The 14,436-nt window shown below is 36.5% G+C and overlaps 1 protein-coding gene across 1 annotated transcript in view; it reads right to left on the reverse strand.

Moving 5' to 3' along the window:
• LOC150094544 (integrin alpha-PS1-like) overlaps window positions 1-14,436 on the reverse strand; it is a 397,822-nt gene that overhangs the window by 86,729 nt on the left and 296,657 nt on the right. Inside the window, exon 18 of the mRNA XM_090412091.1 lies at window positions 10,041-10,121. Within this exon, the coding sequence (XP_090268217.1) occupies window positions 10,041-10,121 (81 nt within the window). The remainder of the gene's footprint in view (window positions 1-10,040; window positions 10,122-14,436) is intronic.

Consider the following 14,436-nt stretch of genomic DNA (forward strand, 5'->3'; position numbering starts at 1 on the left):
ATCTGGTCACCTAGGCGAGACCAAGATGATAGCAGGTCTATGGAATGAACCTTATGAAAACAGATTGAAGGTTTGTGGGTTGCAGAAATTGGTTGATAGGCAGAAAAGGGGAGATATGATTGAGATATTCAAATTGCTGAAGGGTTTCTACAGGATTAATTCAGAGGATATTTTTGAGAACAGGACTGGTGGGAGAACTAGGGGACATCCATGGAAACTGGGCAAGAGTGTGGTTAGCAAGGGCGTTAGAGCTGGGTTTTTTACTTTTAGAGTGGTGAATGAGTGGAATAAGCTGCCTGAGTCTGTTGTGGGTGCTATGACAGTGAATGAGTTCAAGGCAAAGTATGATAGATACTGTGTGAATGTCAAATAGTTGTGATGGACATGATGTTTAGGGCCTCCCTCGATGAGTCTAAGGACTCCTTGGAGTCGCCTGTAATAATAATAATAATAATAATAATAATAATAATAACCTGCATCATACTAACTTGCAATGCATGTCATCTACAATCTCCTTTATACCTTCTCACCATCCTTTCATATTCACTGCACATCAGCAGATGCTGTATTGTCACTTAGATGCTCAGTGATGTGCCCCACCTGTCATCACCATGTGATCCTGTTGCATGCTTTAATGAAGGCTTCAACTATCTGAAGATCAGTCACTCCAGACACACCATCCACCCATCTCACTGATGGTCTACACCTTCCTTCCTCTTTTTCAAGGAGTTTTACTTTCTATGTTTTGAGAAATCTCCTTCCATCCTTTCAATATGTCTGAAGTATTTCAACTTTCTTTTGTTAATATCTTTAAGAATCCTTAAAGTTCTCCTGATCCTTTCTAGCACTGAAATCCTCAACAGCCTTCTGTAACACCACATCTCAAAAGCAGCTACCATTTTCTTACCCGATTTCTTTAGGTTCCAAATCTCACATCCATAAGTCGCTGTTGGAAAAACAGCTGCATCCAAAATCCTCAGCTTTGTTCCCATGGAGATAGATCCATTCTTCCAGATTGTAGACAAGTCTTGGACTGGTGTTTTAGCCATTCCTAATCTTATTCTGACTTCTTCTGAACAGCAATTCTTCACATTAATAATGGATCCCAGGTACTCAAACTTGCTGATTTCCTGAATTCTTTCTCCTTTAAGGTATACTTGTTTCTCAGGAGCTTTCCATTCCGTATTTCATTTGAGAACTATAATCTTTGTCTTGCAAGGATTGAGCTGAAGTCCTCTGTTCTTGATGATCTCATAACTTTGTCAAGGATTTGTTCTAGTTCTTCCTTGCCATTACAAAGTAATACCATTGTTGTGACCTATTCTTCTTATTCTATTCTATTAACTTTCTTATACTTTATATCCTACCAACTGCACCATTTATGTTGTGTCCCAATTTACGATTTTTATTCTATTTTATAATTTCCTCTTATCTATGTTCTTCTATTACCTACGCACAAGATATCACCAAAAATTCTACTAATACTTAAATTATTTCTCCCCTTAGTACCCCTAATATTTGTATTTATACTGCGCCTTTTGGGATATTTAGTTTAAGATATTATATTCAAAAACAAGGAGAAAGAACTCAAATATGTCTGAAAGTGAAACAATGTTGCAGTCATGACACTTTATCTCGTTTCTTAACATTAATTTCCTGCATGATTAGGTTCGTAATTTTTCAAGTGGTGCATTGGACAGCAATTTCAGACAACTCTTTTATCATTGAACAAAGGTTTATTAAATTCCTTAACATGGTACAATTCAATTTTTTTGATTACTCAATTTAATGCAAAACTAAATACTTACAAACTAACATTAGCTTAATACAAGTAATTAGGCTATGATCCTATAATGAGTATTACGATCATGCTGCCATAACAATTCAACACATAAATTCACTTGACATCGACAAATAAGATTAATTCACACTATTTAACTATTCACACTTAAGTAGATTAACTAAACCATTTACTGCACTAACACATAACTGGAATTACGATCGTGCCGCAATACACATTCAACACGTAAATTCATTTGACATGGACAAATAAGATTAATTCACACTATTTAACTATTCAAACTTAAGTAGATTAACTAAACCATTTACTGCACTAACACACAACTATGACATTTCAACTTTCCTATACTTTACAATAGACATGCAAAATTCTCAGGAGACTTAATTATTCACATAACATTAACACTAGCCAGCTTACTTTTAATATATTCTGTCAGATACTAAAGTCCTAGTATAAATTTTCCTTAGTCACTTCAACAGTTCTGTATTAGAATAATGATACTTATCACAGACAAATTTTAGTTAACATTAGATATATTTTACAGTACCTTTCTTTCTTGGGATTTTCATATGGACCTTTACCTTCTTCTGATTGAACTATCTTGATATAACCTCACCGAAAATCTGCTTCTCCTACGTTCTTTTTGGAATTGAACTAGGCTTACGCTGGCTTAACTTTTCGTAACTCCGAACACACTTTGAATCATCTATATATGGGCTGTGCAACTCGCCACGTGGACATCGATTTCTTTACTTCTTTCCCCTTCTCGTAGTTGTCACTGAAGTCGAAACACAAAGAATATGCTTTCTTTTCCTTGACTATATGGCATTCTTCGCTTCTCACATAGGAAATACCGAACCGAAATTCCACTCACTTTTGTTTCTGTGTTGTGACGTGGAGATATAACCCCTACCTCGACAGTCAGGAAACCACCGTGACATTCCTACGAAAGAGCTCGTGAAGGACTCTCCTGGAACGGAATCAAAACCAAAACCAAAAAAGCCTCGTGGGGGGGTTCCAACCCTTTTATACCTGTTCTCCTAACGGCACTTTTTCTAACTTCTTATCTCCGCCCCCTACTTGTTTTTACTTCACCGACCAATTAGGGTGGCGTTTTTCTGCCAAACGTCATTTGATCGGCGAGCCCGTAACGATGTCTCAATCCGGGAATCGGCCCTGAGCGATAGTCTGTTGTTTTTCTTTTGCTAGCGTCTAATTTAATCCCCTTTCCAAAAATTTTCTATGAACTTACTTAATTACTTAATCTCTAGCCTCTCACATACCATCTCTTATGACTAATCCTTTTCTGTCTTATTTAACTTTTCTCATTTAAATCATATCACAATATTAATATATTCTTTCTTTTGTTAGCTAGTTTAACAAACACCTTTATTTTTTTTTTATTTATATATTTTATTGGATGCAAGAATCTTTCCTTTTCTTTTAATTAATTCAACTATTATCTTTTATGCAGAGTTTTTAATTTATTTTATTTATTCTTCATGTGTGTAACCATGATAACTGAGAATTTTACATTCTCAAGTTATCAGGTGTAACACCATTTCATCAGCATGCCGTCAGATTACTGATCAATCTACCACCTATCCTAATTCCTGTCTTAAACTCATCCAATGCTACATGCATGATGTTCTCAGTATAAATAATAAATAAGTGAGGAGAAAGTGGGCATCGTTGCCTAATACCCTTTCCAACTTGAAGCCAATCAGTAAATCCAACACCTGTCCTTATTGTGGCTTCTTGTTAGCTATCAACCTGATGGTGTATTGAGGAAAACCCATTATTTTCATGACTTCCCACAGTTTCACATGCTGAACACAGCCAAAAGCTTTAGAATAGTCTATGAAACACATTACCATCGAGAGTAAACATTTCTATTTTCTGTCCATGGCAAAAGATCTAATCTCTGGTCCACTTAATTTTACTAAAATCTACTTGTTTCTCAGGGATCTCAGCATCAATCCTATTTAGAATGCTATTTAATGAATCTTGCTTGCACGAAAGATTAAACTAATAGTTCTATAATTCTTGCAGTCCTTCATACCTCCCCCTCTTATGTAGTGGTATGAAACCTGACTTTTTCTAGTCTCTTGGCCATGATAATGTCTCCTATATCCTTGTAATCAATCTATGAAACATTCTTATCCCTCCATCCTCTGTGGTCTTAATTAACTCTGCTAGGATTCCATCTGCACCCAGGGTCATATTGTTGTTAAGCTGTTCTAACAGCTCCTCTTTCAACCTCATGCCTAAGTTGAGGAAGTTCCAAAAAACAAAATTTTCCTTATCCTCTCTGCTGTATAGTTCCTCAGAGTATTCTTTCCAGCTGCTTTTAATTTCCAGGTCTTCCGTTAATACTGCTCCATTCCTGTCTTTGATGACATTCAATTTGGGCTTAAACTTGTGCTTTAGGTTACAAACTACATAAAATATTCTTCTATAATTGTGCCTCCTTATCTGGAACTTTCTCTCTTCACATTTATTGGTATAAAGATTTTCCTTCTCCTGCCTATGGTGCTCTAACTTCTCTATGTAATCTCTTATATTCTTCAGTCACCGTGTCTCTGTTTCTCCAACTGCCTTTTTTACAATTAGATCCCATGTCGAATCTGATATCCATGGATCTCTTCTAATTGAACTGAATCTTGTATTATATAACCTTGGCTCTTTCCCAAAGCATTTCTGTTGAGTTCTCCTCACTAGTCTCCAAAAGATCATCCAACGAAGTTGATGTCTCTTCCGTGAACCCACTAGGAATTACTCTGATATCCAGTCTAGTGGAACATGCCTGACTTGGAAGGGTTTTGAGTATCAGTCTTACTTTGGCTCTTATTAGTTGATGGTCTGTACATAGTCTGCTCCAGGACAAGTATGCACATCAGAAATGCTTGTCTTCCACCATTGGAGAGCCAGGATGTAATCAATTTGGTGACTTCACCTATCAATGCTAGATGTCCAAGTATAAGTTCATCATGGGTGTTTATGGAATCAAGTATCAGTAATAACTAATCTCTTAGCATAGGCAAATTCCAACAGTCTTTCACCACAGGTGTTCTGCTCACCCAAAACAAATGCCACACTCAGGCCTAACTCTCATACACTTTCCCACTTTTGCATTAAAAGTCCTCTAAGATCAGGTATCTCTCTTTTCTTGGTAGGCAGTCTAAAACAGTCTGTAGGTTTTCATAGAATTCCTCTCTCTCTCCATCAGGACTATCTATGTGGGGGTGCATAAACTATCATGATTGACACATTGGTAGGATGAACCTTAAGTCTAATACGAAGTATCCTGTCATTAACGAGATTATAACCAAGAAGGGCTCTTGCCTAAACTGTCTTCAGTATCACAGCTACCCCACAATGCTTGGAGTCACTTCATGAATAAACAACTTGCTTACCATCCTGTCTTTTGAAGTGACCTTCTCCATTCCATCTGGTCTCTGTAATTCCCATGATGTCTATTTTATACCTCTCCATCTCTTTACAGACAATATCAAGAGTACCTATCTGTAGATCCTGTACATTCTATATGCCTATGCAAAGTTTCTCTCTAAGATTAATCCTATACCTTCTGTGTTCCTCGTTCACAATATCACTGACTTTTGTTGGAAACTGTGATATACATCTCGAACAGGACCCTCTGCCTAAGCCTTGAACATGGCTGTGATTATTCTGCATGATGCAGCATGGGATGTTTTAAAAGGCACAACCATATTGGCATTAGGGACTAAAGTCACTTCAAGAAAAAAAAGTGGTAGGGTTGCAGAGACTTTCCACATATCTAGGAGGTTTTGGTCCCAATTTATCTTACAATGGTCAGGTGGCTTGGGACTTCAGCCTACTAGGTGAGGCAAATACCTGTGAGAGAAGGCAGACTTCCACTGCATAAGATGAAATTACATAACAAAATAGGAAAGATTCACCAATGACCCTGGAATATTCTAATAAGCATTGGGAAAGGAGCAAGAAGAAAAGAAAGAAAGAAAGGAAGGAAAGAAGGGGGGAGGACTCTACAGATAATATAACAGACGTATATTACACAAAGTAAGGCACAGTCCAGCATCAGGTACCTCAGGTTTGCCCCTCCCATACTCACTTAAGTGAGCCCTCAACAGAAATGTCAATGCAGTTTCTTAAATCCATAGGCATACCTTATGGATTCTATTATTATTATTATTATAATACAGTATCTCAATGGAGTCCAGAGATTCATCATGGGAGACCCAATTCCTCTCCTTCAACTCATCACTGTTAAGGAACTCAACTAATTCTGGCAATCCATTCCACTCATTCACCACTCTCCATGCAAAAACTCTGGTCATCACACCCATTACTAACCACACTCTTACACAATTTCCATGGATGGTCCTTACTTCTTTGTCTATGTCATATCTTGAAAAAAATTTTTTGCATCAATTTTATAAATCCTCTTTAATAGCTTAAATTTTTATCATGTCCCCTCTTTTCCTACTATCAACTAAACCTTGTAATACACAAGCCGTCAGTCTATCCTCATAGGGAGCTTTCCGCAGACATGTCACCAGCTTAGTCACTCATCTCTAAATCTTCTCTACCTCCTGATCCGCAAGAAACCCAGATAACAAAATTTGTGCACAATAGTCAAGACACAGCCGAATCATAACCTAACAAAGGGGGATAATAACTTGCCTATCTTTACTTGTTAGCATGTTTTTCAACATCCAAGTAATCCTTGGAGTAATTTTACCAACTTATGCAACATGCCTTCTGAACTTAATTCTCCATCCACCATTATCGCCCAAGTCCCTAGCCTCAAATTCCTGCAATTCATTGCCATCAATATGATACAACGTATGTAATGTATCTTTTCAACCTGAAGTGCACAACCTTACATTTTGCAATATCAAACTGACAATCATTACATTACAATCATCCTGCAGGATATCTAAATCACAGTGAATGGCAATGCTGTAGCACATGAAGTTAAATGAGGCACAGCTGTTGCTGTTACCCCTATGATGACATATGAGCAAATGAGCGGCTCTGCGCAGTGGTGGGGTGAACCTGCCATGGGGGTAGAGCCAATGCTGAGAGTTCTTCTCAGTGGCAGGGTGAGCCTGTTACTGAGGAGAACAATGCTGAGTTTTTTTGGAGTTTGACCTGTACTTGAACATTCAATAAAGGTTGAAACCGGTCTGGGTAGTGGCCTTTCCCTTAATGCATAGCATATACATGTCTGCAATGAGCTTTACATTATGGAAGATACTAAGACAAGGAGTGATGAGAGCTTGGTCCACCTTTACCACGAGTTGCCTCAGTCCTGAAGATACTTCAGGTGCAAACTGTGTTTGCTTACACTTGGATAAAGGATTAAACTAAATTTATTATAGTCTAACCAAGTGGAAAAAAAAAACTTCCAATATTGCTCTCCCCAATTTTGCACCATCAGCAAACAATTGGATATCCTCTCTTAAATCTCTCCCCTATATCATTGATATACAAATTAAGGAGTAGTGGCCGAAGTGCAGAACCTTGAGGTACTCCACTAGTCACTCTCATTCTCCTGGATTCCATTTCACCATATACTACTCTCTGGTGTCTGTCAATCACCTTATCCATGCTGCTAGCTTCAAATCAATTACCATTTGTTCTAACTTTTGTCATAGTTTTCATTGGTATCTGTCAAATGCCTTTGCAAAGTCCAGTAGTATCAAGGTGTAGCCATTTCCTTTATCCAGTTCTGCTGTCACTTTATTATAAAATGTAGATAAATTACTAAGACAGGGCCTACCTTTTACAAATCCATGTTGCTGACTATAGAGTATTGCATCCCTATCCACCCAATGTTGAATTTTACTTTTGACCAACCTTTCCAATACTTTAACAACCACTCCTGATATATTAATTGGGCTGTAGTTTGTTGGCTCTTTCTTGGAGGCACCTTTATGCAGTGGTACTATCTTACCTCTTTCCACTTCCTTGGAACCCTGCCGGAGCTGAAACTTAGATTGAACAACTTGGTCAGAGGCAATGCCAATTTTCTTGCACATTCATGCAGTACATGGGCTGACATATTCAGTCCTGCTGCTGTGTTCACATTCATATTTTTCAACATGCTGAACACTTCCTGTTTATTAACCTCAATTTTGATATGCATCTATGTCCTGAAGTTACTTCAGGTGCAAGAATATGCCAAGAAATGCAAAGTTGCCAAAAATATAATTTCTTGGCATCTTTAATTTATAGTCATCCAAAATCTCCACCTGGATGATACACACCTTTGTAAACTGATCACAAAACAACTCAATGATTTCTTTTGCCTCTGTCGCCTTCTTACCATGAGCAATTTTATTCAAGTCATTCTACTATAGGCCATTTTCCCTCTTACTTGCTATATAATGAAAAAAAAAACTCTTTTGCATTTACTTTGGCCTACTTAGCTAATTTTCTTTCATAATGTGTTTTGGCCTTTCTCACCAAATTTGAAAGTTTTTCTACTTGGTTATACTATAAATTAAAGATACCAAGAAATTATATTCTTGGTATCTTTAATTGCAAGTGTAAGCAAACAAAGTCTGCACGTGAAGTAATTTCACTGTTGGGCAACTCGTATAGAGGCTAATAACTTCATATCACTTGCCTTAGTATTCCATAATGCAAAAAACTAAGTGGAAAAACTTTCAACATTATCTCTAATCCAGGGTATTTTAGTAATAATGTGCGACACCTTTTGGTTACTTGTATATGAAAATATGACTTCTGCATTACTTCAACCTTGGTATCACTTCTGGGTCTGGCTCCCACTGATGAGACCTCAATAAATGTAGAAACTGGTCTGGGTAGTGACCCTTCCCATAATGCACAGCATCATATATGTCCATAAGGGTATGTGCTTTGCATTATGGGATACTAAGGCAAGTGATGTGAAGTCATTAGCCTCTATATATGAAGTTGCCCAGTACTGAAGTTACTTCAGGTACTAACTTTGTTTGCTTACATTTGGATAAAGGATTAAGCCAAGAATATAATTTCTTGGCATCTTTAATCACCCATCTTGCTTGCACTTTGTACTGTTCATGAATATGCTCATCACCTTTTTTCTTTATATTTCCTCCAAAGTGTTTTCTTAAATCAAATCAGTTTTCTTTCTTGACAAAACTAATATATAACTAAGATATTTACTTCTGCAACATCTGGGATTATTATGTGTCCCATTTTTAGATTTTTGGTCAGAATGAAAAAAAATTTGTAGCAGAAGTGTATGCAAATAATCTTCTGAGAAAATAAATTTATTTACAAGTGCTCAGATGGGGAAAAAATGACTAATGGCTTGCTACAACTTTATTTTCTATTTTATATAACATAGAAAAGAAATGTTTTATGAGTTATAGTGTTATATAATTGATAGAAGATTGTGCAGTCATGAATGTAGAAGGAACGTCTTATATCAGGATGATATAAGAAGTTCTGATAATGAGTTAATTCTGACAGCAGATAATAGATAATGTAATATCTGATACATAACACTGTAGAATTCCTTCCACTTGGAAGAAAAAGAACAAATACCATACAGATTCCAAACCCTTGATTACATAAAAAGTTCATTATATATATATATATATATAGAGAGAGAGAGAGAGAGAGAGAGAGAGAGAGAGAGAGAGAGATTATACTGCATACATATATAGATAGATAGATATAGAGTGAGAGAGAAAGAGATTACAGTCACAGTTTTGATTTAATTCACACACCAATGCTTTCTTACTGAAGTTGGTACACACAAATAATTAAAGTAAAAAATTATTCCATTATGATGTGGGGATTTCTTACTGTTTCCTGCCAGAGAAATTTCTTATGGAATGACACTAAAAGGTGATTATTCATCTAGTTCCAAGTTTAAAAAACTAAACACATACTATATAAGTATAGTTTTTATGTCATCAGAATGAGTCATTCTGATGCTCTGGAAAAAGTTTTTTTTATAATAACCTGTATGCAAGTGTGAGACTTGTACACCTATAATGGAGGCAAATCAAGGTTTACATTTCATGTCTCCAACTCTATAGTGGTTCCAGATATGACTTCTACATTCATCGTACTCACTGAAAGGTTAAATTATTAAATTAATCTTGGTAAAGTAAAAGAAACAGTTATAACGAATCTGCATAAAAATTACTATTAGAGTGAAAGATGAAATAATACAAAAAACTACACTAATCATGAAAAGGCTCTAAACACTTACCCTCTTATTTCTACTTCTGCTACACGAACTACTTGAACTACAATTGGCAAGTCTTTTTGAGGTGTAAGTTCCATGCTGGTCCTACAGAAACAAGCACATAAGGTGTTCCACAGAATTAACTAATGAGTTACTTCATTTTTGACAATGAAACAAATAAAGTGTATTATTTATATGTGATAAAGCTACATTTAAATAATCAATTTTTCTTGTGATAAAGAGTTTTCTTCATTTATTTTACTTTCACACAGATGGTTTAATAACAAAAGGTGTGCATAATAGGGACAATAAGATTGTCAACTGCATAAGACATTAATCAGATACTCACTAAGATTACTATGTGCAAATTTGGTTATCTGAATTTTGGGGTGATAAGGAAGTCTTGGAAATGATTCAAAGGTGGACTTTTTTTTTTAATGTGAAAAACCTACAATACATTAGTGTATGAGTAAGCTAAGCATTAAATAAACTGGGAGCCCTGCTCCAGATATAAAAAAGTAAGTTCTCAAGTCTTTGTTGAGTCTTCCAACTGCATCTGTTGTAGTAGTGGTAAGAATAACAATAATAACAACTCTTTTTCTTTCTTGTTCTTGGATTTCTTCTGACATGACTGGGTCATTTCCTCTAATACTGCACTTTTCCTTTCCTTACCAGATGCTTGACACTTTTTTCTAGCAAGCACACCACGAGTCTTGAGAGAATGTGCTAAAGAACTGACAGCTCCTTTGACCTGGCTTTTCAAATGAAAGTCTGGCTACAGGAAAGGTGACAAGGGAATGGAAGGAAGGTAAGATAGTGCCATTGCATAAGGGAGGTAAGACTGTAAGTGTCTAATTATAGGCCAGTTTGTGTGTCATCAGTAGTTGTTAAGATCTTGGAGAAATTAGTGAGGTATACAGCATTGGGCAGTGAGGGTAATGTTATCTGTGAGAGTTGACATGGATTTGTTAAGGGAGCACTCTTGTTTTAGTAATATGCTAGCCTTTTATAATAAAGTTACAAGAGCAGTAGATGAGGGAAAGGCATATACTGACATTTTCTTGGATTTAGCGAAGGCATTTGACAGGGTGCCACATGATAAGCTGATATTTAAGTTGCAGCTCATGGGTTTGGATGTCAGGTTGGTCAACTGGATTCAGGATTGGCTGTCTGATAGGTATCAGAGAGTTGTGTATGGTGGGGCAGTTTCAAGGAGGCAGAAAGTTACAAGTGGGGTCCCATAGGGCTCAGTACTGTGACCTATATTGTTTAACCTTTATATCAATGACATTGTCAGTGGATTGCAGGAGGATATTCAGTTGTTTGCGGATGATGTGAAGCTGGGAAAGGTTATTAGTAATAGTGCAGATGTCGTAGCCCTGCAAGAGGATTTGAATAAGCTAGACAGATGGGCAAATGAATGGGGATGTTGGTTTAATGCAGCAAAATGTAAGGTCTTGAGATTTGGGACACTTCATACTCTATTGGAGGAGTTGTACTGAAGGAAGTAGGGGAGACAAGATATGGGGTTGATGATTGATAGAAAGCTGAAATTCAGGGGACATATTGCAAAGGTGGTGGGTAACACAGAGGATTGCTGCAATACTGAGAAGGACGCTGACCTCTAGAGATAAAAGAGTTATTATTCCATAAGAGTTATTATTGCAAAAGACCCTGATCAGACCACACTTAGACTATTGTTCTCAGATTTGGTCCCCAGAATTTGAAGGGTACAGAAGCAGATAACAAAGATGGTTTCAGGACTGTACAATGTTAGTTATTAGTATCGGCTGAGGGAATGTAGACTGCAGAGTTTGGTAGATAGAAGAAGGAGAGGTGATATGATTGAGACTTTTAAACTGTTGAGAGGTGGCTACAGGGTTGACACTGGGGAGTTCTTTCACTTGGTTGAACAGCAAGAGGAAGTGGTGACAAGGGGCCATCCCTGAAAGTTATGAAAGGAAGTTGTGAGCAAGAGGGTGAGGAGTGGTTTCTTTGCATGTAGAGTAGCTGAATCGTGGAATGCTTAATAATAATTTCCTTATGCACAGTACCTTCTACTTATTTCACTACTTAATCATTTCACTTGTTATTTATCTTAATGACAAATATGGAGTCACAGTGCTTGTTTCCAGCATATTTTAATCAGTCCCTGTACTCTATTAATCTTTTCCCTTGAAGTTTATCTATTATGCTGATATAAGCTGGCTACAAGATTTTTTTTCATAATCAGCCGCCTTAGCAGCATTCTTTATATGATAAATCCTTGATTAATCTGAAGCTCAGGAGACTGAAAACTATAAGCCTTTGAATTAAATAAATTTGAATTATCTAAACATTTCCATAAAATATGCTCATGCTTTATCTGCATTATGTCAGAAGAACTGATTTAAGAGGGTAGAGAACTAGTATTTACAAAAATACACCTATCTTGTGATCTTTTCTTAAACCAGATTGTTTAAAAAGCTGCCTTCTTTAGTTTGCTTCTTTTCACTCACCTTTCCCACCCTCAAAAATATACTGCTGTGTGAATGAGCAATTGCAACATTCTCTGGTAAATTGGTAGAGTTGCCTCCAAAACATCATCCTGGCAACTAATAGTAGTGAGAAATAAGCCTTTCTGAGATCGATAGTGTGCTTTATATCTGAAACTGATAAATGCAGTATATACATTTGTACTATATTAGATTCTAGATTAAATAATCCTGAAATCCTGCACTTAAGACTAAGTGGGACTTTTTCAAGGCACTTCATGCCTCCAGTAATCAGATTGGTGGTAGTGGTCATACACCAATGAAATTAATTTACGACTTGACAACTTTCACAAAGCATCAATGCCCATTTGCACAGCCTACAGCTGTAGAGTGGATATGCTAACTACTCTGCCAATGAGCTAGCTTTTTTTTTTTTTTTTTTTGGAAATGGTGTATATTTTTTCTGAAACTGATACACACCATACACAAACAGATTAAGATCTAATTTTAAGGAGTAAATTTACTTTATGCAAAAGAATGAAACATGCTTGCATATCTTTAGAGATTGCATAAGTGAATATAAAAGTTCAACAAAAACTGAAAGTGTATATAAAATGTATTTTTTAAAATTTCACTTAATTCAAGAAGAACACACTTGCATCTTCCATAAAAATTACAATAATTTAGGTCACACATTGTCTGAATGTACATTGACTCACATCTGCATATGTTTCATGATTAAATCTTGTTGCAATGTATTAACTAACTAGAGAAAAGTCTTACATAATGTCACTTTCTTATTTTTGTATTCGCCCATCCCATTATAAAGTATGAGATGCTGATTCCATGTCATGTCATAAATTTAAAAAAAAACCCTCTTATACTTGAATTTTTCCTTTAAAATTTGTATAGAAATATCTGTATCTATTTAAATTCGATAATTATAATTAGTGAACGTAATTTAATTTAATTCATTTTTGTATCTTTTTAAATGACTTAAGCCAGCCTGGTTGGTCGAGTGGTTAGCATACCTGCTCTACAGCCAAAAGGCTGCAGGTTCCAACTTGCCATGGGCATGGATGTTTGCGATCATCTTTTACATTCATTCATTCATTCAAACAACTACATACATACATACATACACTCTCCCAAGATGGAGTGGGTCACTATGGGAGATGTAGATCCAACCCTCCTACAATGGGAGAAGCTTTTACCCAGCAGTGAGGAAGACACAGGCTAAAAACAAATAAGCAAATGACTTAAGGCTATTTTTAAAAAAAATGTTAAGTTACTATGTTTACAACAGTATGCTTTGTTTCTAATCAATACTATATTTCTCCTAAATGTTCTGAATTAATGTTTAGAGTGATGCTAGCCCATAATGACAAGACCTCCATGAAATCAAAAGACTTGCTGCAGGATATGCACATGCATCACAAAGCTAATGAAACTCATTCAATGTGGATATATTGAATAAGTTTTAAAGCACATTCAACGTGTCCATTCACTACACTGTTAGATAATGCATTCTGCTCAACCACTTTGTATTCAAAGAACCTGCTTTTAACTCTCTTGCAAACACCCTCCTTATACAATTTCCAGGGATGGCCGTCCATGATAATATTGATAAAGCGCCTCTGTAGCGCAATTGGAAAAACGATGGTACATTGCGCCCTTCGATTGGAATAGGCCTAAGTTCGATTCTCATCGTGATGGGAGGAATCTTTATCTGGACGATTTTCAATTGAAGGTGAGTTAGCCGATCTCATATGGAGGTAGCAGGGTTTTTTCTCCTGGAAACTCGGGTTTTTCATTTATTCATATAACTACATACAGACAAATCGGCCCTTCAGTTTTAAACATGCAATTTACAGACAGCATAGTGGTGGTGGAGGAGGTGGGTGGTAGATGACGTTGATGGAGATGATTCGTAGTAGAGGTTCGGT

This window comes from Typopeltis vanoorti, chromosome 22 (genome assembly GCF_054136105.1).
Source record: "Typopeltis vanoorti isolate ZY-2024b chromosome 22, IOZ_Tvanoo_1.0, whole genome shotgun sequence".
NCBI lineage: Eukaryota > Metazoa > Arthropoda > Arachnida > Uropygi > Thelyphonidae > Typopeltis > Typopeltis vanoorti.